Consider the following 27,830-nt stretch of genomic DNA (forward strand, 5'->3'; position numbering starts at 1 on the left):
GCAGACATGTGCACAGCAGCTGTATTCTTACAATCATAACAGTCTAATGAAAAATGGCCTCCCTGGATCCGAAAATCAAAATGATCTAATATCCACCATATTTCACTGGTCAGCGTTCACCAGATTGAAATCGTATGTGGTAAAAACTATTAGCCTCGCACAAGGTTTACTCGAGGTTTAAAAAGTGTAGTAGAAACTAGTAGTAAATATAATTTCTGCCCCTTGGTTTGCATGAATTATTATTTTTTGACGTAGTTGTTATTAGCTGGCACGGCTAGCAGCAGTTAGCCACTTGGCAGAACAGCCGTTTGAGGACGCGAAGTGAAGAAGAGATGCTAGTGACCCACACAAGGGTACCCATGCAAAGTTGACTCGCAAATTTAGGTAGATGAAAAGTCTGCGGTCGACTGACACCAGACGCCAAAAATATATACTTTTGGTGACTTGTCAACAAAGTTCAGCGCTGTCATTTTCGCATACACTGTTGTGGTGCAAACTTGCAATAGCTTATCACGACCTCGCGAACGAGATTCCAGAGCAGAGCAAAAGCTAGCTGATGTTAGCCATTCCAGCTAAAACCCTGAAGCAAGGAAAAGTAGTTAGTTTCGATTCGCTGTATGAAGCCGGGGAATCTTTACTAGACTTGTGTCTGTGACTAACAGTTCCCCGATAGCGTACTCGACACAAAAGCTCAAGTTGCCTGTTAGCTAATGGCATTATCCATCTAGCTAGCAGCATCGCTCAGCCTGCCTTCCGCCGACGTGCACTTCCCCCCACTCTGACTCCAGCCGGCTAGCCGTAGAGTTAGTCCGGTACATAAAATGAAGCGACCATCAGCATTTTGGGACGCTGCGTGGCTCTGTGGATTTTGCTGATACATGAGGAGACGATATTGTTTTTGTGAGGTGAGCTGCTTTGATTATGGCTCCTTTAAACCTGTTACCTAAAGACACGCCAACCCTGACCTTAGACCGGGTGTTAGCTCTACAGTCGGTAGTGTTTAGCTGTTAGCTTCGAGTGGATGGGGGCTGTGTAATTGCTGGAAAACTAGCAATGTTACCTGGGAGCTAACTTTAGGTTGATATATGTTGCACATCGACTGTTTCCGCGCCATTATACGCAGTGTAGCAGGTTAACATTTTTAAAGGTATGTCCATGTTTGTGGGATTTTGTGTATTTTATGAAGTTTTTTTCTCTTTCCAAGACTTTGCAGCTACGTCACTGTTGGTAGTTTTTAGCTTTTCCGTTTCAGCCTGCCGCCAGTGACATGGACATGGCAATTTTCTGGACAGAACCAACCCTTTGAAGTCGATGTTTACATTGAGAAATAGTGCTTAGCGCTGCAGTTGTTCAATTGTAAAATATCAGTAGCTTTTCTGTTATTATTTACAGTTACTGCAACAAATCGTTGTCGCTATTTGTAAAGAGTATAAACTAAAAGCAAACACCTCTACCCTTTAAGTTAATTTGTAACGTTAACACTTTTAACGTCAACTTCGCTAGCCAGGATGTTAAGACGTTAAAGCACTCGTCGTGTTATTACTTTGCTTTACGTGTTAGTAACTGTATTATTGAGATAAAACATATATGGTATCCACATGAACTGAGATATGAGTCGAGTTAGATTTGGAAGATCTAGTTTGTTGTCAAGAAGAAAGCCCGTTTCTGGTTCCATCGAGTGTGTTTAATACGGACATGCAACGTTAACGTTTCATTTCGTGCAGTAGCTCAGTTGCATTCTCCAGCTAGCAACGTCTGTGCAATCTGCTAATGATGCGCACCACCAGGCAATATGATAGTACTTTTAATCGCGTTGAGTTGAAATTGTTTGAGAGTTTTTTGTTTTGTGTTCCCACTAATGGGAAAGACGTGCAAAACAACCCTGGGTAATTTTGACAAGGATTGAAATACTTTTGATACTTTGTGCTGTATTAAAAGCGTTAAATTCGGCTTGTAATAACTGATGCTTCTGTGCATGAACCACCAGAAAAGCCCAGTCGTCCTCGGGCTGGGATCCGCTTCCACCTGCCCCAGTGAAAATGAAAAGAAATCATTACCAAATGGGTATGACAGCGTTAACCCACAGGAAGGCTTTTTCCTCAAGTATGATGGCACAATTTACATTTTGTAACTCCTGAAAAAACGCTCTTCTGTGTTTGATTTGTACTTTGAAGCCATCGTCACGTTATTTGCCAGCATCGCACTGATGTCGATTGTGCGGGTCTTTTTCGGTTTCGCGATCATACTTATAAATCCTAGCGAAGCTGTAATATAGCAAAAACATATGGGCTACTACGCGAATTGAAGTTGTCCGACCTCGTTTAAAATGCCTGTTAAGAGCTTTAAACGTTACACGCATGAGAATGGGTCGTTTGATTAGCTATGTGGGTAAAATATGGTGAGGCCCTCGTTGTTTGTTTTACAGTATTTTTGTTAATGGCGTGAACCTCGCAGCGGAACTATGATGCTTGCGACGAGGTTCTGCACGAAAGGAGTCCCGCTGCAACAGGAAGCTCCACACACGGAAGTTGTATGTTCTTTGTGTATCCCGATTTATGGTTGTTTTATTTAGCAAAACACCATTTTAGTTTTAACATTTCGCGCTTTTCCACCAAAACTGCTTGACCGATTTGGATTATGAATTGCTGGGTAAATAACTTGAGTTGTTAAAACGTTGTCGGATTGATCGTGCTCTTATAACCTTAACGCTGTTTTTACGAGTTTGCGAAAAAAGCTCGATTGTACAGGATAAATACAAGGAAATTATCTTTAAAAAAGAGGGGGAGAGGGGGGGAAAGAAACAGCAGGCAGCATTTATTAGTTGTGTTGTTGGCTTTTATGTAAAAGTGGGTTTGGATGCGTAGAGTGTGCATTTTGTGGTTAAGATGGCTTTTTATGTTTAATATGTTGGATTATGAACATTGGAGTTTTCTGTCTCAGCAAGTGAGAAACTGGAGATCACTTAACTGCTCAGTTTTATATAGGAGAAAATAAGGAAAATCTTTCGGGTTTTTTGTGTTTCATTTTCTTTTTCTTTTCTCTACATTATGTGATGATGATGACATTAGCATTTTAAAATAGTATGCCCATTTTTTAAAATGTATTTTTTATCTACAGTATTGTGGAATTACCATAATAATTACTATGACAATGATTTGCAAACTGGTGCTAGTTTACATTTTTAAATTGCAGATCTCTGTCAGGGAGGTCAAAATCAGTACGGGGGATGGACGAGCAGAAATCAAACTGCGAAGAGAATGACTCTGAACCAACAGGTAATGTTTTCTTTGCTTTCTGGACTCTCTTCTGCACCTTTATGAAGATAATGGTGTGTTTTTTCCCTTTAAGCTGTGGCTACCATTGTGAATAAGGGAGCTATTTGTGTGTTTCATGCAATTATTCTTAAGATTTATTTTAAAAAAAAATTGCCTTTAAACATTTTTTCCTTTTGTCTAGCTGATGACAATGCCACTGCAAAGCAGCTTGTCTCTTCTGCCGGGGCGTCTAAGGCCATTCCTGCTGTGGAGTCGTCGAGTGCTAATGCAGCCTCTTCTAGCACATCTGTGTAAGCCCTTTATTATATAATAAAACCTGCTGTGCTTCTTGCTTTATCCAAAGAAGGTGCTTTCAACAATTTCTCACCTGTGTACAGAGAGAGCGTTCGAGCCTGTGCGCTTTGTAACTGTGTGGAGCGGAGTCTGCATGGACAGCGGGAACTGAGGCACTTTGGACCATTTTCTGAGCGGCCAACCCTCAAGCCATCAGCTTCCCCACTGCCACAGCCTGGAAATGATGACCTGTCTTCCATTGGATTTCCTGATTCGCCTTGTCTGACAGCACTCCTTGATGACTCAGGTTAAAGTCTAAACAAATAAATAAATAAATAAAAAAATATATATATATATGTGTATATGAATATGATTATTTTATTTTTTTTAATTTCTGTTAGAATTGTTTGAAACATGTTAGGTTCTTTCTACTAGAGCACGCTGATGTAGAACAGAGGTTTGGTTAGATATTTTACTAATGTTGGGCTTTATTATAAACAGGGGGATGTTGGGTTCACCACTGGTGTGCAGTGTGGTCAGAGGGAGTAAAGCAGACAGAGGATGAAGAGTTGGAGAATGTGGATAAAGCTGTTATCTCAGGGACACAGCGGGTAAGTGTAGTTTGATTAACCTGGATTAGATGTACTCGATGAAAATATAAAGACAAACCAAACTTGATACCCTTGGCTTGCTCCAGATTTGCGAATACTGCAAAAGGCTGGGTGCAACCATTCGATGCCATGCTGAGGGCTGTTTGCGGTTCTACCACTTTCCCTGCTCAGCAGCCAGTGGATCCTTTCAGTCTATGAAACAGCTGGTCCTCCTCTGTCCAGAGCACATAGATAAGGCAGAGGAGCTGGGTAAGTGACACTGTGTAAGAAAGTCATCACAATTCTGACAAAGGCTTCTGTTTCAGACTAGGACTTTACACACACATATGATGTCCTGCTGCCAATCAAACAGCAAAAAAGTAGAAAAGCAGCATATTGTTTGGCTTGGATATTTGTTATGCTCCATGTATATCTGGCTCATCATCTGTGGACTAGCAGTTTGACAAGACTTAAAGACGTCTTTATTGTTTAAAATGTCAGCTGTCTGTGTAACTTAATTTCTTTTTTGTCTACTTTTAACTTGTCTTTCTTAAAAACTGAAAACTTACTAAAATTTAAACAAAACATGAGAGTTAAGTGCTAGCTTCATACCTTGTTGAGTCTCATGATAATTTAAGGTGAACTGAGAATATTTTTATGAAACCTATTCATATGTTTTTTTGTTTTTTGTTTTGTTTGTTTGTTTTATGCAGCTGGTGAAGAGTCTTGGTGTGCAGTATGTGACTCAGCAGGCGAGCTCACTGATTTGCTCTTCTGCACGGGTTGTGGTCTCCACTACCATGCAGCCTGTCTGGAGATTGGAGCCACACCTATCCAGAGGGCAGGATGGCAGTGTCCAGAGTGTAAAGTGTGCCAGACTTGCAGGTGAGTCTAACAGTCTAGCATCGTTCCTTTTTCTCAGATGTGTGTCCTGTTTTACTTTGTTTTTATTTTAACTGATTATTTTATTTGAATTGATTAAATCTCCCTTTTCCACTTATTATTACTTTTTCTTAGACAACCAGGTGAAGACTCCAAAATGTTGGTATGTGATGCTTGTGATAAGGGATACCACACCTTCTGTCTCCAGCCAGCCATGGATTCTCTTCCCTCTGACCCATGGAAATGCAGAGTAAATCCTTTTTCTTTATTTAACCCTCTATCCAAAAAGATTTCCGTATATTGAAACTGGACATTCACTTATTTAATAAAACATAATCTTACCTTATTTTATCCAAATTATTTCTGTTTAAAAAGACATTGGTAAAGGTTTTTTTTGTTGTTGTTTTTTGTTTTTTCCCTGTCTGCTTTTTTTGGGTAATTGTGCTCTGTAATCTTTATTCTATTAGAGGTGTCGTGTATGTGTGGTGTGCGGAGTCCGTGGACTAGTGCTGCCAGGCTCGGCCCAGTGGTTTGATAACTACGCCGTGTGTGAGGGATGCCAGCATCACCGCAGTTCTATATGTTGTGTGTGCAGCAAAGCTGCCAACCCGTCTGTTGCTTTGCAGTGTTGCAGCATGTGCCGCAGGTTAGTTTAAAATATAACAGAGCTTGCCATGATGTGTGACCATGTCAGTGTTACGATCATTAAAAACAAATAAAAATCTTAATAATCTTTTGTCTCAGATGGGTTCACAGTGAGTGTAGTTCAGCGGGGGAACCCCCAAAAGCTGAGATCATTTGCCTGCTTTGTAAGGAGGGTCAGCGGAAGCCAGTTGCTGAACCATACACAGCAGACACTCAGACCACAACGTCCCTTAAGGAAACTGAAGGAGACATTAAATTGGTGGGAATGCCAGTCCAAATGGATACAGACTTATCAGAAGTGACACCAGGACAGAAACACACATTAGAAATGGGACAGGCTAAAGATGAGGCTGATAAAGAGACACCTATGGACTTTGGTAAGTCGTTACTGTACACTACATTGGATCAAACTTAAAAGAAATGCCTGTGATTTGCATATGGCTGTTAGAGCATTTTGCGTGTGTGTGTGTGTGTGTCAGCAATGTTTTTATTTAGTTTAATTATTTTTCATCTTAGTGATGGAGTTTGCAGCGGTTCAGGCAACAAACACTGTGGAGAGAACAATGAAGGGAGAGCCACCCTTACCAACAGAAGCTTTTGGTTCTGAGGGACCAGCTCCTCTGCTTGAGTCTACAGGTAAACCAAGGTCGCACGATGGATGTACTATATATGAAAATAAACACCAAGCAGAACTAGATTTTTTTTTTTTTCCCCCCCCCAAAAGATTATTGTATCTAATAATGGATGTAAAAATGACAGTGGTGATAATCACACATTCCTTCATTTCAAATAGGCTGTGCAACAACAGAGCAGAGGGGCTCTTGTCCTCCCGCTGCTGAAGACGGAGCCAAAGAGGCACAGAGTCAAGTGGCAGCTTCCCAGGATCCCACAGCAGAGACACAGTCTAACAACAGCTGTGAAGTAGAACCAACACCAGTGTCACAGCAAGGCCCTGAAAGCATGGAGGTGGATGAGGAGAAGCAAGATGCTCCTCCCTCAGTTAAACAAGAACTATCACAAGAGTTATTGAAGAGTGCATCTGGTGACATCTGTATAGGACCGTTCTGTAACGATCCCCAGAAGTTACCAGCTTCCACAGTCTCTGTGGTTAAAACGGAGCCTTTGTCTATGGATGAAAAGCAGGAACGAAGTCCATGCCATGACTTCCAGTTGCTTTCTAATCGTTCTTTATCAATAGACACACAAGAGTCCCTCTCTGCAGCTGACATAGAGGGGAGGTTATTACCTCACTCTGAGGAGGAGGAGGAAGAGGAGGATGAGGATGATGACCAAATGAAAGGACACAGTGAGGACATCAAGAGAAAACTACAAGAGGTTAAGCCGGAGTTGTTGCTGGATGAAATGTCAAATATGAGCCATGGTGATGAGAGCAGCAGTGGCTTTCTAGGCTCTCCAGGAGAACCTGACCCTCAGCTTTCCATGGAGCTTGGCCTTGTACCTTCCAGCCGCTCGCACACTGACATCTTGCTCACTGAGACCGATGACTCTCTTCCCTTTGAACCTCTCAGAAGTGACAGAGAAAAGGCCAAACGCAGAGGGTCCCCAGGCCGCTCAAGGGTCAAACAGGTGAGGTCACCATGTACTAGTTGATATATATTTTTTGATAGCTGGCACTAATTTAAGTCTTTGTTTTTAATGTGTCATTGTTATAACGTGACTTGACATTGAGAAGGCTGTTTCTGTGAATTGCAGGGACGAAGCAGTAGTTTCCCTGGAAAGCGTAGACCTCGAGGTGGTAGTGGTGGTGGTGGTGGAGGGAGAGGGCGTGGTGGGAGGTCACGCCTTAAAGCTATGGCCTCCTGCATCGACGCCTTTTTGGTGAGCTGCACTTTTAAGCATGTGTTTTTGTTTTTTGTTGTTGTTTTTAATGTTATTTAACTTTTTAAAATATTTTAGTAATATGTAGTTCTCATAATTTTCATAAATTAGCTTGAAATAAAATACTTCTGCAAAATTACTACACTGTTACAGCTAAGCATGACCTCAGACACTGGACTGAGTAAGGAGGAAGACGAAGAAGAAGATGACACCATGCAGAACACAGTTGTTCTTTTTTCAAACACCGATAAATTTGTTCTGCTACAGGTAAAGCTGCTTTGACGTTTTCACTTACCCTGTGTGGATTTGCTGTGTTGACATTTCTGTATGACTGCAAATTGACTTATTGTTCTTAATTTTTCTCTTTTGTTTTCTCTCTTGTATTTTTAGGACATGTGTGTCGTCTGTGGCAGTTTTGGAAAGGGTGTAGAGGGGCAGTTGCTGGCTTGCGCTCAGTGTGCCCAGTGCTACCATCCTTATTGTGTTAACAGCAAAGTAAGAACAATGCTAAACTTATGATGGATTATGTTTTCATTGTTTTGTTTTGAAAATCCAGATTAAATTTGATGTCTTCTGCAGATCACCAAGACGATGCTTCGTAAGGGCTGGCGTTGTTTGGAATGTATTGTGTGTGAAGTGTGTGGAAAGGCTTCAGACCCGTCTCGTCTGCTGCTGTGTGACGACTGTGATGTCAGCTATCACACCTACTGCTTGGACCCTCCCCTGCACACTGTACCCAAGGGTGGTTGGAAGTGCAAATGGTAAAAAGAGAGAGACATGATAAAAAAAACAAGAAACTTAAGTGCACAAAGCTTTGTTCATCCATGTAGCTTTGAATTGGGTCAAATGGAAATGAATATATCCAAATTTGCATATTATGTAAAACACTGGTGGCTCAGCCTTCATTTGCAATTCAGAGGCCCATCCCTCCGGCTCTTGCTTCTGTAGCAACAGAAAATTTGTTACACCAATCACATTGGTATCAGTAGTTTTATTTTTTTAATCTTGCATATTAGCTGGAAAAATGTTATAAAGCACTAAACTACATCTCTATCTCTGTCCAGGTGTGTGTGCTGTGTGCAGTGTGGATCCAACTCACCAGGTTTCCACTGCGAGTGGCAGAACAACTACACACACTGCGGGCCTTGCGCCAGCCTCGTCACCTGCCCGGTATGCCGGGAGAATTTCATGGAGGAGGAGCTCTTGCTGCAGTGTCAGTACTGCGATCGGTGGGTGCTGATTATTGGAACTACGCACAAAATAACCAGAAAATGAGAGCGAGTAAAGCATTACTTATGTATTTTTGATGTCATAAATTATTCCATATCATCTTTGATTTGTTGAAAAGTGCACATAGCTAGGTTTTTATGTGTGCCTATGCAGATGGGTCCATGCCGTCTGTGAGAGTCTGTACACAGAGGATGAGGTGGAACAGGCTTCTGATGAGGGCTTTGCTTGCACATCTTGCACCCCATATGTTCCAAAACCTGTGGGTAAGTCTCAGATTGACAGTGTCTAGGTCTTCAGAAATACAATTAAGATATTGTGGGGTGAGTTTTTTGACTGGTTGTTTTATTGGTGACACAATTTTCTTTTTCTCCCTACTTTTTGCCCTTTGGTCACAGTAGTAGAGTCAGCCATTATGGCTTCAATAAAGATAAAAGAGCCAGGTAAGAAGATGTAGCTCCTTATGTTAGTTAATTATTCCAAGTACATTTTCTGAGTTTGTGCCCTTTATTTTTACTTAAATTTGTGATTGTCACTTTTTAGAGCCCCAGTTCTACCGTTTGGAGGGTGTTTGGCTTACAGAGTCAGGCATGTCCCTGCTTCGTAGCATCTCTATGTCTCCCCTGCACAAGAGACGGCAACGTCGCTCCCGTCTTGGCACTATGTGCTCTGAAGGAGGTCCTGATGGAATGGATCTAAGAGAGGTTGAAGGAGAAGGGGATGAGGGAAAAGGTTTGGACAATTTCCACTCGTTCATTTGTCTCTAAAGAGTTTTCAGGATTACTTTGTGCCTTTTACAATAAATAAATAAATGTTCCTCTATATAACCAGGCTGTGGGGATCCCATGGACTGTGAATCAAAGATAGACCAACATGGGAGCCCTGAGAGAGACGGTGGTACTGAGCGGGATGCAGGTGCAGAGGGAGGTGCTGACGGTGACTGTGAGGGTCTTAAAGGGGGAGCAGAGGAGACAGATGACAGCAAGAAAAGAAAGCGAAAACCTTACAGGCCTGGTATGCAATCATGAATGTGACTGTATAAAGGCATTTACAGTATCTACATAGATGTATCATCATATCCAAAATAATTAAAACATATGTTTCCTTTAATTATGTTAGGAATTGGAGGTTTTATGGTGCGACAAAGGAAGTGTCACACACGGATGAAGAAAGAATTTTTTGCCCAGTTGGCTGGAGAGACCATGTTGGATGGACAGCCAATTGAGCGAACTATTGAAGAAGGTTTGTGACAACAATTAATTAATTAATTAATTAATATATATATATATATATATATATATATATATATATATATATTTTTTTTTTTTTTCTCCACTGTTGTGTCACATTGTTTTTAGGTCAGTGGTAGTGACTTAATTGATATAACTGTTCAATGGTATGTCAGGTCAGAAAGCTTGCTAGGGAACATAGTAGCTTGTTCACCTTCTTTGTGATCTAAGGCTGCATTTAGACTTATATCAACCACTGACATCAAACCAAGCCCTTGTTTATTTAATTAAAGCCACAATGCTGAAGTGAACAAGGTGGTAAAGTAGAGGAATCAAGCAAAAAAATAATCAAGGTGATTCAATAGAACATCGTGATCAGGACTTAATTTGTGACAAAATGCTTTAAAATCCGACATGATGCAAACACTACATGCCCCCACCTTCACACACTTAGACATTTTTAATGTTCAGCTCCCTTGGAACGTCCTCATCTCTGCTTAACTTGTAGAGTTGTGATTCAATGTATTTTATGCAAATAACCTAAACCAAAGAAAACTGAATTTTATTATTACATTTTTAGGGCCCCACCCTGACACAGACAACATTATGGATCCTAAACCAGTGGAGGGAGAGGAACAGGCCAAGAAACGTCGGGGTCGGAAGAGGAGCAAACTCGAGGATATGTTTCCAGCTTATCTCCAGGTTTCTTGTCTCTCTATGTGCCATGTTTTAAAAGTGAAAATAAAGATATCCACTGATTTGATGTATATATTGTAAACATTTGTAATTCCCGGCAGGAGGCATTCTTTGGAAAGACACTGATAGACTTGAGTAAGAAGGCAGTGATGATACCTCCAGGGCAGAGGCCAGGTTCATGCCCCATCAGACCTACTTTACCAGCACCAACCAAGAGTACTACCCCAGACAGTAAGAACATTAACTTGAATTTGGGATGCTGGTTAAGAAAAAAAGTCAGTGCAGGATATGTAAATTTTTGTTTCTTTCACTAGCTGATGCCGGGGATCGTGTGGTGGACATAAATTGTCCTCTCAAGCAAGAGGGGGGTGAAGCCCCCCAGGCTCAGGGAGACGGTGCAGGTAAGTATCTATGTGGCAGGTGAAGTTAATAGACCTTTTTAACATGCAGTTCCAGGTTGTTTTAAAGTTTTACACCTTTTAGGGATTCCTACACCATCCTCATCACAGACAAACCAGGTGTCAACTGATCCTCATGATTCTGATGCAGAAAAAAATGAAGGTAAGTTCCTGCGGAGGGAACTGTGCTATATAGCATTTAAGAATGACTTGTAATATAATTTATTCCTTCCTACCATGCTGTTGTGCTTGTGTGATAGGTCTTCCACAGGGGGTGGAGAGTCAGGATTCTGAGCAGTTCTTCAGGAAGGTTCTGGGAGTGTCGGATGGTTCCTCCTTGGGAGGTATGAAGCCCATCTTGGAGGGCAATAAGGGAGAACTCAGTCGTAGTGCTTTGCCACAGAGAGCTCTCCCCTCAGGTGAGAACAAGGGTTTCCTACAGATGTTCATATAATTAAAACCGCAGCTATTATTACCTGTTGTATGATTCCTGAATTATTAAAAGCATGATTGAAAAACTGTTGTATTTTAATTCAATTACCGGAATTGCAGGGTCCCTGCCCTCAGCTGGAATGATGGATGCCTTTCCTGGAATTTCTCAGTCACCGTTCTTCGACATGCGGTAGGCTCATCAGTGCATTTTATTTCACAGCATCTCAGTCATGTAGTTACAACTCATATAAAAGCAGAAGCTTAATTCCCAATTATTTATATTTTTCCCCCCGCATGTGGCCTTTTTATTTGACCAAAAAACAAACCCTCTAACTTATTATATGGTGTACAGGGACAGAGGAGGGCTCTTCAGTCCAGATGGCGGTGAGGAGAGCCCTTGGGCAACTCCCTCTACCCCAGCAACTCCTTCCTCCCCACCAACCCCCACAGAGGCAGAGGGTGATGGTCTGTCCTATAACCAGCGTAGTCTGCAGCGCTGGGAGAAGGATGAGGAGCTTGGAGAGCTCTCAACTATTTCCCCTGTTCTTTATGCCAATACAAACTTCCCAACTCTCAAACAGGACTACCCAGGTTAGTGAAGAAGAAACATATTGTACAATGTATTTTATCAAGGTCATGATTTTTAAGTTTATGTCACAGTTGTAACGTAAGTGTTAAATATTTCTCTCATCACAGATTGGGCTAGTCGCTGCAAGCAGATCATGAAAATCTGGAGGAAGGTCCCAGCTGCTGACAAGGTTCCATATCTGGTAGGTTCTCTGTTTTTGTTTTGTTTAATACATTATTCTTTCATATTATCATTTGTTTGCTGTAATTCTCTTTTTAACACATTTCTAAATTTGCAGTTGGTCATATACTAGGTTCTCCTTTTTTAATTTTTTATTTATTTATTTATCCATTGTGTGTTTTTTAGCCTTGTTTTTATAAGAGTTCGTGCTTGGACTTGTGTGCCTGTACATACGTGCAGAAGCCGACTCTCTCGCTCTCTCTCTTTGTAGCAAAAGGCCAAAGATAACCGAGCAGCTCAGAGGATAAACAAGGCACAGAAGGTGAGTTAAAAGTAGATTTCTTTTTTTATTAAGTTTAGCAAATGACTTCATTAGGTTTACGGTGTGTGTGGTTAATATTCCTTTGGTGCTCTTTTTACCTTTTCACAGCAGGCAGAAAGTCAAGTGTGCAGGCCAGTAAAAACAGAGCAACCACGTGCAAAGGGAGAACGGCCAAGTTTACACCTCCAGATCCCACCACCTTCAGGCTCAACATCAATCTCCTCTCAACCCAGCTCTGCAGACAGCCCATTTCCCTTGCCTCCCGATTCAGGATCGTCTTCTGTCTTTTTCTCAGATGGACCTGTCAAAACTCCATTATCAGCTGAAATCCGGACAGATCCTTTGGCTAAGCTTCCGCCTCAGTCACCCCATTCTTACTCACACCCAACCACACCTTTCTCTAATGCCGGGGCCAGCCCCGTACAGGCCCCTTCCTCAGGTTATTCTGCTTCCGGCCCGCAGGGCCCTCCTCAGGGACGGCCAGCCAGTCTTGGCCCTTTTGACATGCAACCAGGAACTCCTGGAACCCCCAGACGGGCTCAGCAGGTTGACCCCTACTTCAGATCACAGCTGCAGCAGCAACAGGGTCTTCTTCCACAATCCCAGCAAGGCTCTCAGGAGTCCCTAGGGCCTCCAGAAAGTCCTCATTCAAGAGGTCCTGGGCTCGGGGAGTCGACCATTTTTTCACCATCCCACAATACCCACTATGGAGATCCCTTCAGAACCCAGCAAGGAATGGGAAGGCCAGAATATGGTTCATCACCGTCACCATCTGCATTGGCTTCATCTCCTGCAAGCACAGGGCAGTACAGGACTGATATGAGTGCACCCTCTCCACGTTCCTCTGCAGTTGGCAGACATGATCTGTCCACCGGCTCCCCTGCTGGAATGCTTGAGTCTGGAGATGGTTTGTTCAAGGCACCTTTAACGCCACGAATGCACCAAGGAGAGAGTGGGGCACTTCATCCTGGAGCTTCACCTAGCCATGTTGCTGAAGGCTTCAGGCAGTCTCCCTCTCACTCTGATCCCCATATTCATCCTCCACTAACTACCAGACCGCAGTCAGGTGATAATTGTTCTCTTGGACCCCAGAGACACGCTGTAGCTCAACAGGAGCAATGTCCTAGAGTACCCTCCAGCCCACAGTCCCAGGGCAGCTGCCAGTCTCCCCACACTCCTGGTGGCATGTCCAATGATGGTTACTCTGTCCAGTCTCCTGCTACTCCTCGTTTCCAATCTCCAGACCCTTGTTCTCGGCCACCTTCAAGGCCACAATCTAGAGACCCGTTTGCAGCAGTCCATAAGCCACCTCGCACTTCCTCTATTGGCCCAGAGGGAACTGGAAGTTTCAAAACATCCCCTCATCCTAACCAGCCATCTCCAGCCCATTCTACTAATACATCTATAGGGGATCCCCTCTCTGGAAAGCCATCAGCTCCCCCTACTTTCAGCCGCAGCCCGAGCACGGGAGGCTTTCAAATAACTCAACAGCAGACTCAGATGGTGCAGCAACCACAGCCACAAACTCAGCCGGCTTTGTCAGCAGACAGCCTTACCTCGCGAGTGCCACCTTCCTCTGGATCTCAAGAAATACCAGCTGTCCACACTTCAGACATGTCAAGTCAGCCATCTTTGCCAGTAACTCAAGAAATTCCTGATATTTCAGCAGTACAGGACCCTTCAGTAGCAGGACTCAGCCCTGCTGATCTGGAAAAGCACAGACCGGTATCAAAATATTTGCCTTTGAGCAGGCATTGAGTGCACTTCTGCATGCTTTTGTTTTTTCTTTGCTAATCAAAGTTTCTCGTGTTTTATAGCGCCAAAGACTGAGGGAATTTGTGATCAGACAACAAATGCACAGACAAGAGAAGGAGGCAGCTGCTGCTGCTGGCAGTGCATCCCCTGGATGGTCTGGGGGAGGGATGGGAGCCTTTCAGCAGGATAAAACTCACAGAGCACCACCACCTTATCCACAGGTAGGGATCCTGTGATTGAATAACATTACATTATTAATGTGAAATCTTGCAGGCATTGTTACATGCATGTGGGGAAGATGCCCACAGATGATTAGTGGCATTGTAAAGCGCTTTGGGTGCCTTGAAAAGCGCTATATAAATCCAATCCATTATTATTATTATTATAATAATAATAATAATAATAATAATAATAATAATAATAATAATAATAATAATAATAATCTGGAAGATGTAGGGTTTTTTTTTTTTTAAGTTTCTGATTTTCATGCAGACATTATGAAAAAAGTTATTTTTGATTTATTAATAACTAAAGAGTCAAGGGACAATGGTACAATTTTTACTTCCTTTAGGAACGTATTGCTGCTGCCGCTTCAAGTGCTCAGGCTTCTGTGTCGGGGAAGATGCCCACAGATGATAAGCTCATTCGCCCACCACATACAGGAAACCCTGCCGTTGTTGATCCAGTTAGGTAAGCATTTAAATAATGAGGTACTTGGATTGAATAAACCAAATACAGGCATAAATCTTTTGGCCCTGAAGATACAATTGGCGTCTTAAATTAGTCCAACTCCCTTTCGTTGTTTTTGGGGGGGAAAAAAAATATTTTTGTCTTTCTTCAGGCTACCAGGATCTTCCAGACCGCAGGGTATGTTTACCCGTCCACCATTCCCTCCTCAGTGGCAGGGCCAGGCTCCAAGGAGGTTCCCTCAGCCTGGCATGGAAGCTGTGGGCATAAGGCACAATCTTAACCCTGCTGTCAATATCCAAGGTATGGAAGGCATGGGTAATACTCATGCCATGATGCCAGGGCACGGAGGTGAATCCATGCAGCCAATGAGTCAAGGTCCACCACCACAGTTCATTGAGTTGAGACATAATTCACAAAGGCCACCCCTGCGACACCAATTTATACCCCGTGGACCCCAGCCCAGGCCACGTCTCTTTGTCCCAGAGCAAGAGATGTCAACACCTTATGTTCAGCAACTTCCTATAGCTCAAGTTGGTGGGATTCAGACAGAGGGGTTACAACAGGGTGGACTGTCAGTTTTACTGCCTCAGCAGTCCCACATGCAACCTCAAAATGCTACTTCAGCCCAAAACACTCGCAGTACTGAGCAGCATCGACTTTCACAACCAGGTATAGTCACAGAGCCCCAGCCTGCAGCTGTAGAAAATGCAGAAGAACTGCCAGAACCTGATCTTGATGGGCTAGGCGATGCTCCAGGAGATGGAGGAGTAGAAGATGAGGATGATTTGGCTCTTGACCTGGACCCTGACAAAGGAGATGATGACCTGGGCAACCTGGACAACCTCGAAACCAATGATCCACATCTTGATGACTTACTCAACAGTGATGAGTTTGACCTGCTGGCTTACACTGATCCTGAACTGAACCAAGGAGACCCTAAAGATGTCTTCTCAGACCAGCTGCGGCTGGTAGAAGCTGAAAGTGAGGGTCCTTCAGCGTCGTCTGGTTCTGCACATGTTAAAGTGGAAGACAAAGCCAGGGTGGAGCCAGAGCGGAAGGCTCTGACAAAAGTCCCTTCTACTGCACTAGAGTCTGCTGCTCAACTAACACGCTCTTCACAAACCGCTGATGCCTCTAAAGTTAAAGTAGAGAACAGAGGTTTGACGCCTCAGCTGCAAACGGGACAGACTGTGGTGAAAGCTGAAATGGGAGAAGCGGTATCCATGCCTCTTGGTGTGACCGCACCAACAACAAAGACTCCACAAAGTGAGAGCCAGTCTGCCTCACTCAGTTCTGTTCGATTAGGGGGACTTCCATATCCCTTGCCAGGCCAAGGTAATCCATTGCCTTTTCCTCCAGCTCCTCCACATGGCGATATGGGTGATGATCCCTTAGGACTACCTGATGTAGGGGAGCAGCACTCTCCTGCTGTAGATCTGGCAAAGGTAGAGAGCTCATTAGATGGTGAACTGCCTCTTCTAATACAAGATCTCCTGGAGCATGAAAAGAAAGAACAACAGAAACAGCAACAGCTCAGTTCTCTTCAACAAGGAGGCATACCACAACAGTTTTCAGGCATTCCAAATCCACATCCGAATCAACATTCATCTGGGCAAATAATGTTACCACACCACCATCGTCCACCACCCCAAGGTATGATGAATCAGCCAGGGATGGTACCGCGTGCGTCACACATTTTGCAGCAGCAAAGGCTTATGGGACCTGGTATAGTACCGCCAACTCACATGATGGCCCAGCAGCAAACCATGATGAGGACGATGCAGCCTGGGATGCAGCCAGGGATGCAGCCTGGGGTGCAGCCTGGGGTGCAGCCAGGGATGCAGCCAGGGATGCAGCCAGGGATGCAGCCAGGGATGCAGCCAGGGATGCAGCCTGGGATGCAGCCTGGGGTGCAGCCAGGGATGCAGCCTGGGGTGCAGCCAGGGATGCAGCCAGTGATCCAGCCAGGACTTGGCCATCAATCACAACAGCAGCAGCCAGCAGTAAAACAGTCAACTCTGACCAACAGCTTCTTCCCAGATAAAGGTAAGCTTCATGTCTTGTCACAGCCACAACTTCTTCTTTTTTCTTTTGTTTTTCCATACTTCCACTAATTTCACCTATTATTGCAGATTTGGACAAATTTGCTACAGATAACATTATGGATCCCATTGCCAAGGCGAAGATGGTTGCCCTTCAGGGTATTAAGAGAGTGTTGGCACAGGATCCAATGGTTGTTCCCACTGGCATTAACAGGTATTTCTAATAATGTTTTTTTTTTGTTTGTTTGTTTTTTTAATAAATAACATGGATATGTTTTTGCCATTGTTAAACTGCTGCTAGAAAGCAGAGCATGTGTTGATTGTGATTATCTTCAGATCTAGTTTTTGTTGTTGGTTCCAGCTCTTGTAAGCTGTTCAACGTAAAAGTAGCATCCCTAACACCACTGTTCACAAGGTTAACTGCTCAGCAACCACTTATTTGCAGTAGCTATGTGTCAGAGACATGCCTGCAATGGTAACTTCAGTGTTAAAGACTGCGATTAGACGATCAACTGTACCATTAGCACACCTGTTTGCTGAGGCCCATGTTAAATATTTTTAAGTGGATGTCACTCAGCACTGTTTTGCTTTCTCTTCAGGCAACAAGTTTCTCTGCTTGCTCAGAGGCTGGCTTCTGCCCCAGCCACAGATCCAAATCAACTTGCATCTGGACCTGCAAAGGTATGTTGGTTTATTTTTAAAAAGTGATCGATGATTTAATTTGTAAAACTGATGATAGCTGAGTCATTTAAATGCCACGTTTTTCTGTTTAGGAGGGAGAGACAAGTGATCCACCCCAGTCAAGGCCTAACCCTCCTCAGTTTGTGCAAGGAATAATCAGTATGTTTGACCAATACTGCCTTTTGAGCTGAATTGAGTCTTTTTTTTTTTCTTTTCTTTTTTTTTTTAAGATTAATTTTTTTTATTGCAGTCTCCATACATTTGTGGATAGCTAAGGGTGGTTTGTGATTTCTTTTCTATAGATGATGCTGAACAGCACCAATACGAAGAATGGCTTCTTCATACCCAGCAGTTACTCCAAATGCAACTGAAATTTTTGGAAGAACAGATAGGAGTTCATCGCAAATCACGCAAAGCACTGTGTGCGAAGCAACGCACTGCTAAGAAGGCTGGCAGAGAGTTTGCTGAGGCAGATGCAGAGAAACTTAAGTTGGTCACAGAAGAGCAGAGTAAAATTCAGAAGCAGCTTGACCAGGTGTGTAGATGTTCAATGTTCTGAAAACAATTTTTGCATTGCACAAAAAAGGCTTCTGGCACATTTGATATACATGATATACAGATGTCCTCATAAATATTCTGTTTTAGGTGCGCAAGCAACAGAAGGAGCACACAAATCTAATTGCAGAGTACAGAAGCAAGCAGCAGCAGCATCAACAACAACAGCAGCAGCATCAACAACAACAGCAGCAGCAGCAGCAACAACAGCAGCAGCAAGGCTCTGGTATTATAACCCAAGGTCATTCTGCACAGGGGGGGCCCTCTCACATGTTTCCCAAAATGCCTGGTCAGATGATGATGGGCCAGCAGGGGGCACCAGTAATGGGGCAACATCCTGGCATGGTACCCCAAGGTGGGATGCCTGTCAGAATGCCCCAAGGTCAGCCCTTTATTGGAGGAGCCCAGCCACAGCTTTCTGGGGCTCTTGGAGCCAGTGGTGCCAGGGTCCCAGGTCCTCCTGGGCCTTCAGGAGGATTTTTCCCTCAGGGGCCTGGGGTGCAAGGTGCAGACCCTAGGCTTCTTCAAGAAAGACAACTTCAGCATAGGATGCAGATGGCAAAGTTCCAGCAACAGCAGCTGATGGGCCAACAACCAGTGTCACTCCCAAATCAACAGTCTAGTTTAATCAATCAGTCGCAGGCTGGTATGATGGGGCACCAACTTATGGCACAACAACAGGCGAACACTCAGCAGGGTATGCTAGCTAATCAGGCTAATCAGCAGAACATGGTCCAGGTTGCACAAGGAATAGTTGGAGGCCAGACTGTGGCTCCATCACAGAATCTTGTGGGCAGCCAGCCTATTAACCATTCTCAAGGCATGGTATCAACTCAGGCAGGAATAATTGGTAACCAACAAGTTGCATTGTCACAGCAGCAGAGGCCTCAGCTGATGATGGGACAGCAGGGTATGGTTGGTGCTCAAGGTCACCCTGGCCTGAGGGGGCCCCATGCCCAGTTGACTCCTCAACAACAGAACATTCTGGCCCAACGCATGCTTGCATCTCAGCAAAATATTACAAAGAATTTAGCCCACCTTCAGCAGCAGCAAATGACACAAAGACAACCAGCACAGTTGATCAACCAGTCTGGCCAAGAGCAAGGTCTTTCCCAACCCTCTACCCCACAAATGGGTTCCTCTCCTTCAGCAGGAAGTAACACACCCCAGCCCCAGGGATCTACAGAGAGCCAAAACTCAGGACCCAAAGAAGGTGGTATCCTCAGCCCTGATTCAAGAACCCCACCACAGCAGAGCGGACCCTCTACTCCCAACCAGATCCAACTAGGCTCTGCAAATGATCATCAAACTGACCTGGGACGACAGCAGCAGCACCAGAATCAGGTTTATGTAGGCCAGCAGCAACAATCAAATCCCCAGTCTGTACATGAGAAACAGTCGGGTTTGGTCGGGAACCAGCAAACGGGTATGCAGCAACTGCAGCAACAACTTCCAGTCACTGTCCAGAGGCAAAGTTCCCTCACCACTGACAAGCCCAGTTTGATGACAATTAAAGAGGAAGGAAAAACATCTGATTTCTTACATCATCAACAGCAAACTCTTCAAAATGCCACACAGCAGCCACAGGACCCCACCATGCCGCAACAGATCACAGGACACAACCATCCAGGGCAGCAACAACCTGCTATGATGGGTCTTAGTTCACAACAGCAGGCCATCATGGCCCAACAGCAGAAACAGCAGGTTTTAATGAGTATGATGAGAGCTCAGCAGCAAGGAATGATGGGACAGAGACCTGGTGTTCCTCCTGGACAGATCCGCGCCCCTATCAACATCCAGGCCATTATTGCTCAGAATCCTCAGCTCCGCAATCTCCCCCCCAACCAACAAATACAGCACATCCAAGCCATGATTGCACAAAGACAACAAGGACAAATGCTGCGGATGCCAATAGGTCAGGGCCAACAACATCAGTTGAGGCCTCAGCTCCCACAGATGGGACAGCAAATGATGGGGATGGAAGGCCATCAAATGTCACATGGAGTCATGGGGAATCCAGGAGCAGTGGGAAATCAACACCAGCCAGGTATGCCAGGCCAACAACCTGGTGTTGCTCCTCAGATACAGCAAGGAATGATGGTCTCTGGGCAGCAGCTCCAAGTGGGAGAGATGATGCAGCAACATATGAGAGGACAGGTGCCACATTCCCCAATGGACCAGGGCCCAATGGTGAGGCCAGCATCTCCACGTCAGCCATTAGCCAACTCCCCTGGGGATTCTCAACGGCACACTTTTAATCAAGCTATGGGGATTCGTCCACCCACTCCCACCCAGAACCAACAGCAAGCACTAATGGCAGGCCGTGTGCAGGGCTCTCCATCGCATGCATATTCTCCAAGAACTCCCTTTGGCATGAGTCCAGTCCACCCAGTCTCACCCCATTCATCTCATGTCTCCTCACCTTCTATAGCTGACAGCAGGGCTGGGAGGGGCAGTCCCTACAGTCAAGTCAAGGCTTCTCCACTCAGGTCACCCGGGGCTAAGAGTCCACTTGATTGTCCAGGACCTAAAGCAGACACTCAGTCACCAGGCAGTGGTCTGGCTGCTTCAGTGACTTCCAATGGGCCACAGAGAGGTACAAATGCTCAGCGTCAGTTGCAGCAGGGTGCAGAAGACAAACAAGAGGAGCTATGCAAAATGACAATACAGAATATTAAACAGGAACCAAGGGAGGTCCAGTGTGACAGTGCGGCTGAAGCTCCTACTGGGACTATAAAGCATGAAGCAACTGGGGAGATGGTTAACGCTGGGAACAACACTACCTTTATTAATGCTGGAAGTGCTGCTGTGACTCAAAGCCCTAGATCTGAGACTGGACAGCAGTTGCTGCAGAAACTCCTAAGAACTAAGAATATTCAGCTTGGCGCTCAGAGGCCTTGTGAAGGCATCCACAGTGAGATCAATGGTCACATCAACAGCAAACTGGCAATGCTTGAGCAGAAGCTTCAAGGGACTCCACGAAACATGGAGGTATGTTTTCCTAAAGTGTATTCATTCTCTTTACCCTGATCCCAAAAGGTTGATTCTGTTTATCTGGACGTAGCGTTTTCAATGGGAGAAATGTTTCGTCACTCAACCTTTTGGGATTTACTTACCTGGATGATTGAGCATGCATCAAGACTCTTTACCCTGATGTTATATTTGGGGAAAAATCTGTTTTATTTTCTTGACCTTTTACAGGATCTGCAATCGATAACAAAAAGGCCTCCTGTGCAAAAGCCAAAGCGCACTAATAAGGCAGCTGGAGATCGAGGGCCTAATGCACGGAAGAAAAACAAGAAGGAAGAAGTTGGAAAAAGTGCTGAAGCCTTGTTAAAACAACTCAAACAGGTACAATAATGTCAAAATACATTTCCCCCCCTAATGATATTTTGCCACTGATGATCTGAAGATTGATTCTTTTTCCTTTTCTTGGCTAATGGATTTTTACTCTGTAGGGCCTCTCTCTGCTGCCCTTGATGGAGCCGTCAATCACTGCCAGTGTGGATCTTTTTGCACCTTTTGGAAGCAGTCCAGCCAATGGAAAAGCCCAGCTAAAAGGCTCATTTGGAAATGCAGTGTTAGACAATATCCCAGACTACTACTCTCAGTTACTCACTAAGGTCAAACTAAGCTGCCAGTGCACCACCAACATTTTGAATAAGGCATAAAGGTAATTTCAGAGCAAAGTCTTCAAGAACATATTGTTTGTGCATTCACAGAGCAACCTCAGCAACCCCCCAACACCCCCATCTTCCTTGCCACCTACTCCTCCACCATCAGTACAGCACAAACTGCTCAATGGAGTAACAGCTGGGGAGGATCTGGCTGAGAGACAGAAAAACAGAGAGCCTGCTGAAGAGCCGATGGGTATATTTATTGTTGATTATTAATCCACAGTTATGCAGTAATTGCATTCTAAATGCAATGTATTATTATGCTGCATTTTGTTTCCTCCTTCAGATTCTGTGAAAGAGGAGGTAAAGAGTGTAGATATTCTAGCAGCTCTCCCCACACCACCACATAACCAGAATGAGGATATCAGGTACACAAGGACAACTGTGCATAGTTATCAGTCCATAGCATAGATATTTTCATAAAGAGGCTATAAATGTGTGAAATATCTTTTAACAGGATGGAAAGTGACGATGAGGATGCTCCAGAAAGCATAATTCCAGCATCATCCCCTGAGAGTAATGTAGGAGATGAAACTCCACGTTTTCCTCACCTGCGGGAGCCTAAAGAGGAGGAGACGGACAGGGCAATATCACCTATCATACCCCTCATACCTCGCACTGCCATCCCAGGTATTCTACTCAGCATGTCACATCCTACGGTCTGCTGAGGTAGCAATGTGCTGCTCTGTATGGGGGATTAAATTCTAAGTTAGTTTGTTTTATATGGTTGCATGGATACATAGGTCATGGGGAAACCTGCTTGGAATTTATACGATTGTCAAATTTTTTTATTTTAAATATTAAATCTGTTTGCGTCTTGAAATGCAGACAAATGTTGAATTTACACATTTGCTTACAGCATTCACAGAAAATAAACAATTCGAAGCTCCTGACGGCAAGGTAGATTCAACATCCAACCACTGGGATAAGAGCAAAAGCAACGAGGTGTCTGTAACGTTCACGTTGTCATCTGCTGCAGCCAAGGTACTAAGCAATCATAATCTTATATCGTCTTTAAAAGCTTTTATGTCTGAATCTATTGAGGCAATCTAAACTTCTACTAATATTTTCCAGAAACTAAATCACGTGATGATGGCCATGGCCCAGCTTCTCAACATTAGAATGCCAGGTACTTATGAGGTCACTATCCCTCCCCAAAACCCTGAAATGTCAGGAGGAGATGGGCCTGCGAAAGGACCTGGCCAATCAGGTACACACTAAAATAAATAAATTGACGGTTTAGCTTTTTTAGATTTCTGCTGATGTCTTTTTTTTATTATTTTCTTTTTCTTTTTTTCTTTTTTTTTTGTGGAGTGAGTTCCTATTTAGCTAAAAGCAAAAGGGTGCGAGTCTGTCAAGACATTCAAAATTCTGCCTCAAAGTGACCTGTCATATTATTTGCTAATGTAAATATTTCGTCTTTCATTAATCCCATCTCATGATTGTAGTTTAAGCACGTTAGTTGAGCAAATTTGGTGTTTAAATGTTTTTGGGGTTTTTTGTTTTTAAAACAAATTGTGGCAGAGTGACTATACCATCTATCCATGTTATGTTTTACAGGGGTTCTGTGTACAAAGGATGGTGCTTCACCTAGTCAGGATGAGTGGCTAAGGCAATTTGATGTGTCTCTACCTGGCTGTACACTGAAGAAACAAGTTGACATTCTGGCACTTATTAAACAGGTTGGTCCCTAAAGGTCTCCTATTGCCTCATTTAATCTTTTTTATTACATGTGTTGAAAGCGTTACATCTCCTGCGTGCATTTTGCTCTCAGGAATTTGCAGAGACTGAAGAAAAACCGGTTCAGCACTGCTATACAACCAATGTAAATGATTTGGATGTGCGCCACCTTCCTATTATACCAGTGGAGGAGTCTCCACCCCCATCACCGTCTCCTCCTCATCCTCCTCCATCTCTGCCAGTTACAACTAGTGAAGCTGAACCTTCCAAAAAATCAACTTCCTCATCACTGTCTCCCTCCAGTCCGGCCAATGTCCAAACAACAGCTGAGCCTGAACAGCATGTTAATCCTCCTCTTGATGCTGCTCAATCAACTGAAGTCACAGACCCTGAAGTTGCTGCTCCAGAGTCTTGCGCAGACGCAGCAGCTACCTCGGCAGTTTCTGATCCTGCTGCTGCTCCTGAAGATCATCTGAGTGCTGTTGTCAAGGAGGAGGAGGTAGAGGATTTGGTCACTGATCCAGCTCAACCTCCTAAAGATTCTCCCACCCCCATGGAGTCTTCCCCTAAAGCTGTCAAGCAACGCAGGCCTCTCTCACCTGATGAGGAGGTGGTGCATCCAAAACTGAAGAAATGGAAGGGGATTCGCTGGAAGCGTCTTCAGATTGTTATCTCGATTCGGAAAGGTGGCTCTAAGAAAGAAAACAGCCGTGAGGTGTCTGAACTGATGGAACGGCTGCGCATTACTCTTCGACCAGAAAGGCTGCCTCGGGATAAACGCAAGTGCTGCTTCTGCCACGAGGAAGGCGATGGTGCCACAGATGGGCCCGCTCGTTTGCTTAATATTGATGTGGACCTATGGGTGCACTTAAATTGCGCTCTGTGGTCCACAGAGGTGTACGAGACACAGGGGGGTGCCCTAATCAACGTGGAGGTAGCCCTGCGTCGCGGATTGCGGACTCTTTGTGCGTACTGCCAGAAAACTGGTGCCACAAACAGCTGCAACAGACTGCGCTGCCCGAATGTCTACCACTTTGCCTGTGCCATCCGGGCACGCTGCATGTTCTTTAAGGATAAGACCATGTTGTGCACCCAGCATAAACTGAAGGGGCCCAGTGACGATGAACTCAGCACATTTGCGGTCCTACGCCGCGTCTACATCGAGCGTGACGAGGTGAAACAGATAGCCAGCATCTTGCAGCGCGGAGACCGTATCCACCTGTTCCGCGTCGGAAGTCTCATCTTTCACGCTATTGGCCAGTTGCTGCCCTCCCAGATGGCCAACTTCCACTCAGCTACTGCAATCTTCCCCGTTGGCTACGAGGCCACACGCATCTACTGGAGCACACGCGTACCCAACAAGCGATGCCGCTACCGCTGCCGCATCAGTGAAGATGATGGCCGCCCACTGTTTGAAGTGCGTGTTCTGGAGCATGGGATGGAGGATTTACAGTACCGTGACCCTACTCCAGAAGGTAAAACAAAAGTGCTTTCTGATTTTTGTGCTCTATTCTCCCTTTGTTATGTTTCTTAACCTTAAAGAACAGAGTTGAATTTGCTGTTTTTGTCTTTAGGGATCTGGGACCGGGTTGTTCAGCAGGTGGCTAAACTTCGTGAGGAATCATCCATGTTGAAACTGTTCACTGAACACATCAAAGGGGAGGAGATGTATGGCCTTACAATTCACGCTGTCATGAGAATCACTGAGTCGGTAAGAATCCCGAGCACTTTCTGTCCCTTTTTTATTTTGTCTTTATCTCCCATGTTCACTGATCTGTGGTTGGATAACTGTTTCAGACTGTAATAAAACAGCATTACAGACTTCACAAAATATCTGCTCTATCTTGTATTAACTGAACTCAATGTGACCAGAAATGATAAGCTTTATAGCCATTATAAGTCCATTATGATGATCATTGACTGACTTGTTGTGTTTTAGTTGCCCGGAGTGGAGAACTGCCAGAATTACCAATTTAGATACGGCCGGCACCCTCTGATGGAGCTCCCACTCATGATTAATCCCACTGGCTGTGCTCGCTCAGAGCCCAAGGTCCCCACACACTGCAAGAGGTAAAGCATTATTTTTAGCGAGAAGCTGCACACTCAACACGTTCTGACATATCTGTTAATCTGTACAGCCATGTGAATCACGTCGAAGAGGCTTGTTGACTAAATGTTAACATTTTTGCGGAGTTAAATTCCAGACAGAATATGTTGACTGGTGAGGTAATATACATTAAAAAATGAAACTCTTTTAACATCTATGTAATGTGTCGCAAGTACATAAGCTAAAATAATTTATGTTGGTTATGAGTAGTTGGGCACGGACACGCTCCGGTTGGAATTTAAAATTCCGATTTAGTTATAGGTGCAGTTCTTTTTATTTTTATGTGGGTTACAAATGCAAGTAACTTGCTTCAAAACAACTTCAAACCTGTAAAATTCAAAACATTCAGACTTTCATTTTTCTTTCTTTTTAGGCCTCACACTCTTAACAGCACCAGTGTGTCCAAGGCCTACCAGAGTACCTTCACTGGAGAGCTCAACACACCGTACAGCAAGCAGTTTGTCCACTCCAAATCCTCCCAGTATCGGCGCTTGAAGACTGAGTGGAAGAACAACGTGTACTTGGCACGTTCCCGCATTCAGGGCCTGGGGCTGTACGCTGCGAAGGATTTGGAGAAGCATACGATGGTTATTGAGTACATTGGTACTGTCATACGCAACGAGGTGGCCAATCGCCGGGAGAAGATCTATGAAGCGCAGGTACTCAAACAGTTGATGGAGAATGGGTGGTGCAGAAACTTTGTTTGCTGTGCCGCTCAACTTTCTACAGCTGTAGGACACGTCTGACCTTTTTTCTTTTTCTTGCTCTTTTGCTGTAGAACCGAGGGATCTACATGTTCCGTATCAACAACGAGCAAGTGATCGATGCAACTTTAACAGGTGGCCCAGCCCGGTAAGTGTTTGTTTGTGCATGCCTGCCTTGTTTTAAACCCTTATTTTATGTTTATTTTCTTCCCCCAAATTGATTTGATTTTCCCCCATTTCCCTTCTCACCAGCTATGTCAACCATTCCTGTGCGCCCAACTGTGTTGCTGAGGTTGTAACGTTTGACAAAGAAGACAAGATTATCATCATCTCCAGCCGAAGGATTCCTAAAGGAGAGGAGGTGCAGTGTGATAAACAGCCTTCATTGTACTACTACTATATCTGCAGCCTTTAACTGTCTCTCTCTTAATTCCAGCTGACGTACGACTACCAGTTTGATTTTGAGGACGATCAGCACAAGATCCCTTGCCACTGCGGAGCCTGGAATTGCCGAAAATGGATGAACTAACCAGAAAGATGGAAAATTCCCTCTCGCTGGTACCAGAACACTCCTGCGCCAAAGCCTATGAAAATCCTACATCGCCAGTGCATAAGCTGTTCATAAAGATATGGAGGAAGGCTGGCCTCCGCTATTAAAAGACTAAAGTGTTACCTGTAGCCAAAGGTTTGAAGAGCATTAATCAATAAAAGCAGCCGACCACCATTCATCAGCAGAAGCTTGATGGTGGGACTAACTTTCGTGTTTGGAGTAGTTGAATCACCCTTTCCTCAGCCAAATCCCTCCTCTTCCCCATCCCCCACTTCAAACCCTCCCAACTATTCTGGTCTCAATAAGCTTACAGTGGCTGGAAAATGATCCTCACCATCTACCAAAACATTCTGACCCTCTGATATCACTGCTCGTAGTACAGAGCTCATCTGGAGCTTCGACAAAAAAAAAGCCATTAAAAATGTTGAGAATGAACTAAGGACACTTTTTAAAAAAAATTTTTTTTTAATGTTTTAAGTCGGACCTATTTCCTGTCCCGTCTGACCACACCTCCCCCCCTTACCTCCCAGACAAGGCACTTTCCCATCAATGACTCATAACGACAACATGGATATTGGCTAGCTAGACAATCTTGATGTGGCTCTGTGTGAGAACTACATGTGATCGATGGAGAGAGGAAAAAGAAAAGAGGAGAAAAAAGTAAGTTAATATAAAAAATGTAAGATACTATTGATCTGTGGCTTCAGTCGCACCAGATGTTCTGACTGTGTGGAGTCCCATGGTGGGTTAGTTGGACCCAGTCTACCTCACTGATTTAGCGAGAAGTGACTGCTTTGTATAAAAACTGTTAACTGCTACTGTGGAAATACTCC

The 27,830-nt window shown here is 44.2% G+C and overlaps 1 protein-coding gene across 6 annotated transcripts; it reads left to right on the forward strand.

The window, feature by feature from the left end:
- Positions 1 to 364: 364 nt before the first annotated feature.
- Positions 365 to 27,830, forward strand: kmt2d (lysine (K)-specific methyltransferase 2D). 6 transcript variants are annotated; one of them, XM_085258645.1, is made up of 55 exons: positions 365 to 384; positions 3,193 to 3,275; positions 3,457 to 3,565; positions 3,653 to 3,855; positions 4,050 to 4,159; positions 4,246 to 4,408; positions 4,852 to 5,023; positions 5,156 to 5,270; positions 5,488 to 5,666; positions 5,765 to 6,042; positions 6,182 to 6,301; positions 6,459 to 7,252; positions 7,379 to 7,504; positions 7,658 to 7,771; positions 7,895 to 7,999; positions 8,084 to 8,265; positions 8,569 to 8,733; positions 8,888 to 8,997; positions 9,130 to 9,174; positions 9,275 to 9,463; positions 9,563 to 9,745; positions 9,851 to 9,973; positions 10,541 to 10,662; positions 10,758 to 10,887; positions 10,971 to 11,057; positions 11,140 to 11,217; positions 11,315 to 11,473; positions 11,607 to 11,676; positions 11,839 to 12,077; positions 12,183 to 12,256; positions 12,506 to 12,556; positions 12,665 to 14,281; positions 14,374 to 14,532; positions 14,883 to 15,001; positions 15,153 to 17,047; positions 17,134 to 17,257; positions 17,643 to 17,724; positions 17,817 to 17,883; positions 18,027 to 18,259; positions 18,370 to 21,270; positions 21,481 to 21,630; positions 21,738 to 21,902; positions 22,002 to 22,149; positions 22,243 to 22,324; positions 22,414 to 22,586; positions 22,816 to 22,940; positions 23,031 to 23,166; positions 23,517 to 23,638; positions 23,731 to 25,111; positions 25,211 to 25,347; positions 25,576 to 25,706; positions 26,117 to 26,402; positions 26,522 to 26,595; positions 26,700 to 26,808; positions 26,884 to 27,830. In XM_085258645.1, the coding sequence occupies exons 2-55, from the start codon at positions 3,227 to 3,229 to the stop codon at positions 26,974 to 26,976; spliced, it is 15,153 nt and encodes a 5,050-aa protein (XP_085114771.1). In that variant the 5' UTR covers positions 365 to 384; positions 3,193 to 3,226; the 3' UTR covers positions 26,977 to 27,830. The 6 variants fall into 6 exon arrangements, with proteins under 6 accessions (XP_085114771.1, XP_085114768.1, XP_085114773.1 ...); XM_085258642.1 differs by lacking the exon at positions 365 to 384 and adding an exon at positions 403 to 905; XM_085258647.1 differs by lacking the exon at positions 365 to 384 and adding an exon at positions 403 to 905 and having other exon boundaries at positions 12,668 to 14,281.

The sequence above is a fragment of the Mchenga conophoros genome, linkage group LG20 (genome assembly GCF_057382185.1).
Source record: "Mchenga conophoros isolate Kocher_MC1m ecotype Shallow Benthic linkage group LG20, M_conophoros_male_GT1.1, whole genome shotgun sequence".
NCBI lineage: Eukaryota > Metazoa > Chordata > Actinopteri > Cichliformes > Cichlidae > Mchenga > Mchenga conophoros.

Coding starts and splice junctions, on each gene's coding strand:
- kmt2d (XM_085258645.1), top strand. CDS start 3,227: ATGGACGAGCAGAAATCAAACTGCGAAGAGAATGACTCTGAACCAACA. Junction 10,888..10,970: donor CAAGAGTACTACCCCAGACA/GTAAGAACATTA, acceptor TTCTTTCACTAG/CTGATGCCGGGGATCGTGTG. Junction 12,078..12,182: donor TCTCAAACAGGACTACCCAG/GTTAGTGAAGAA, acceptor CTCTCATCACAG/ATTGGGCTAGTCGCTGCAAG.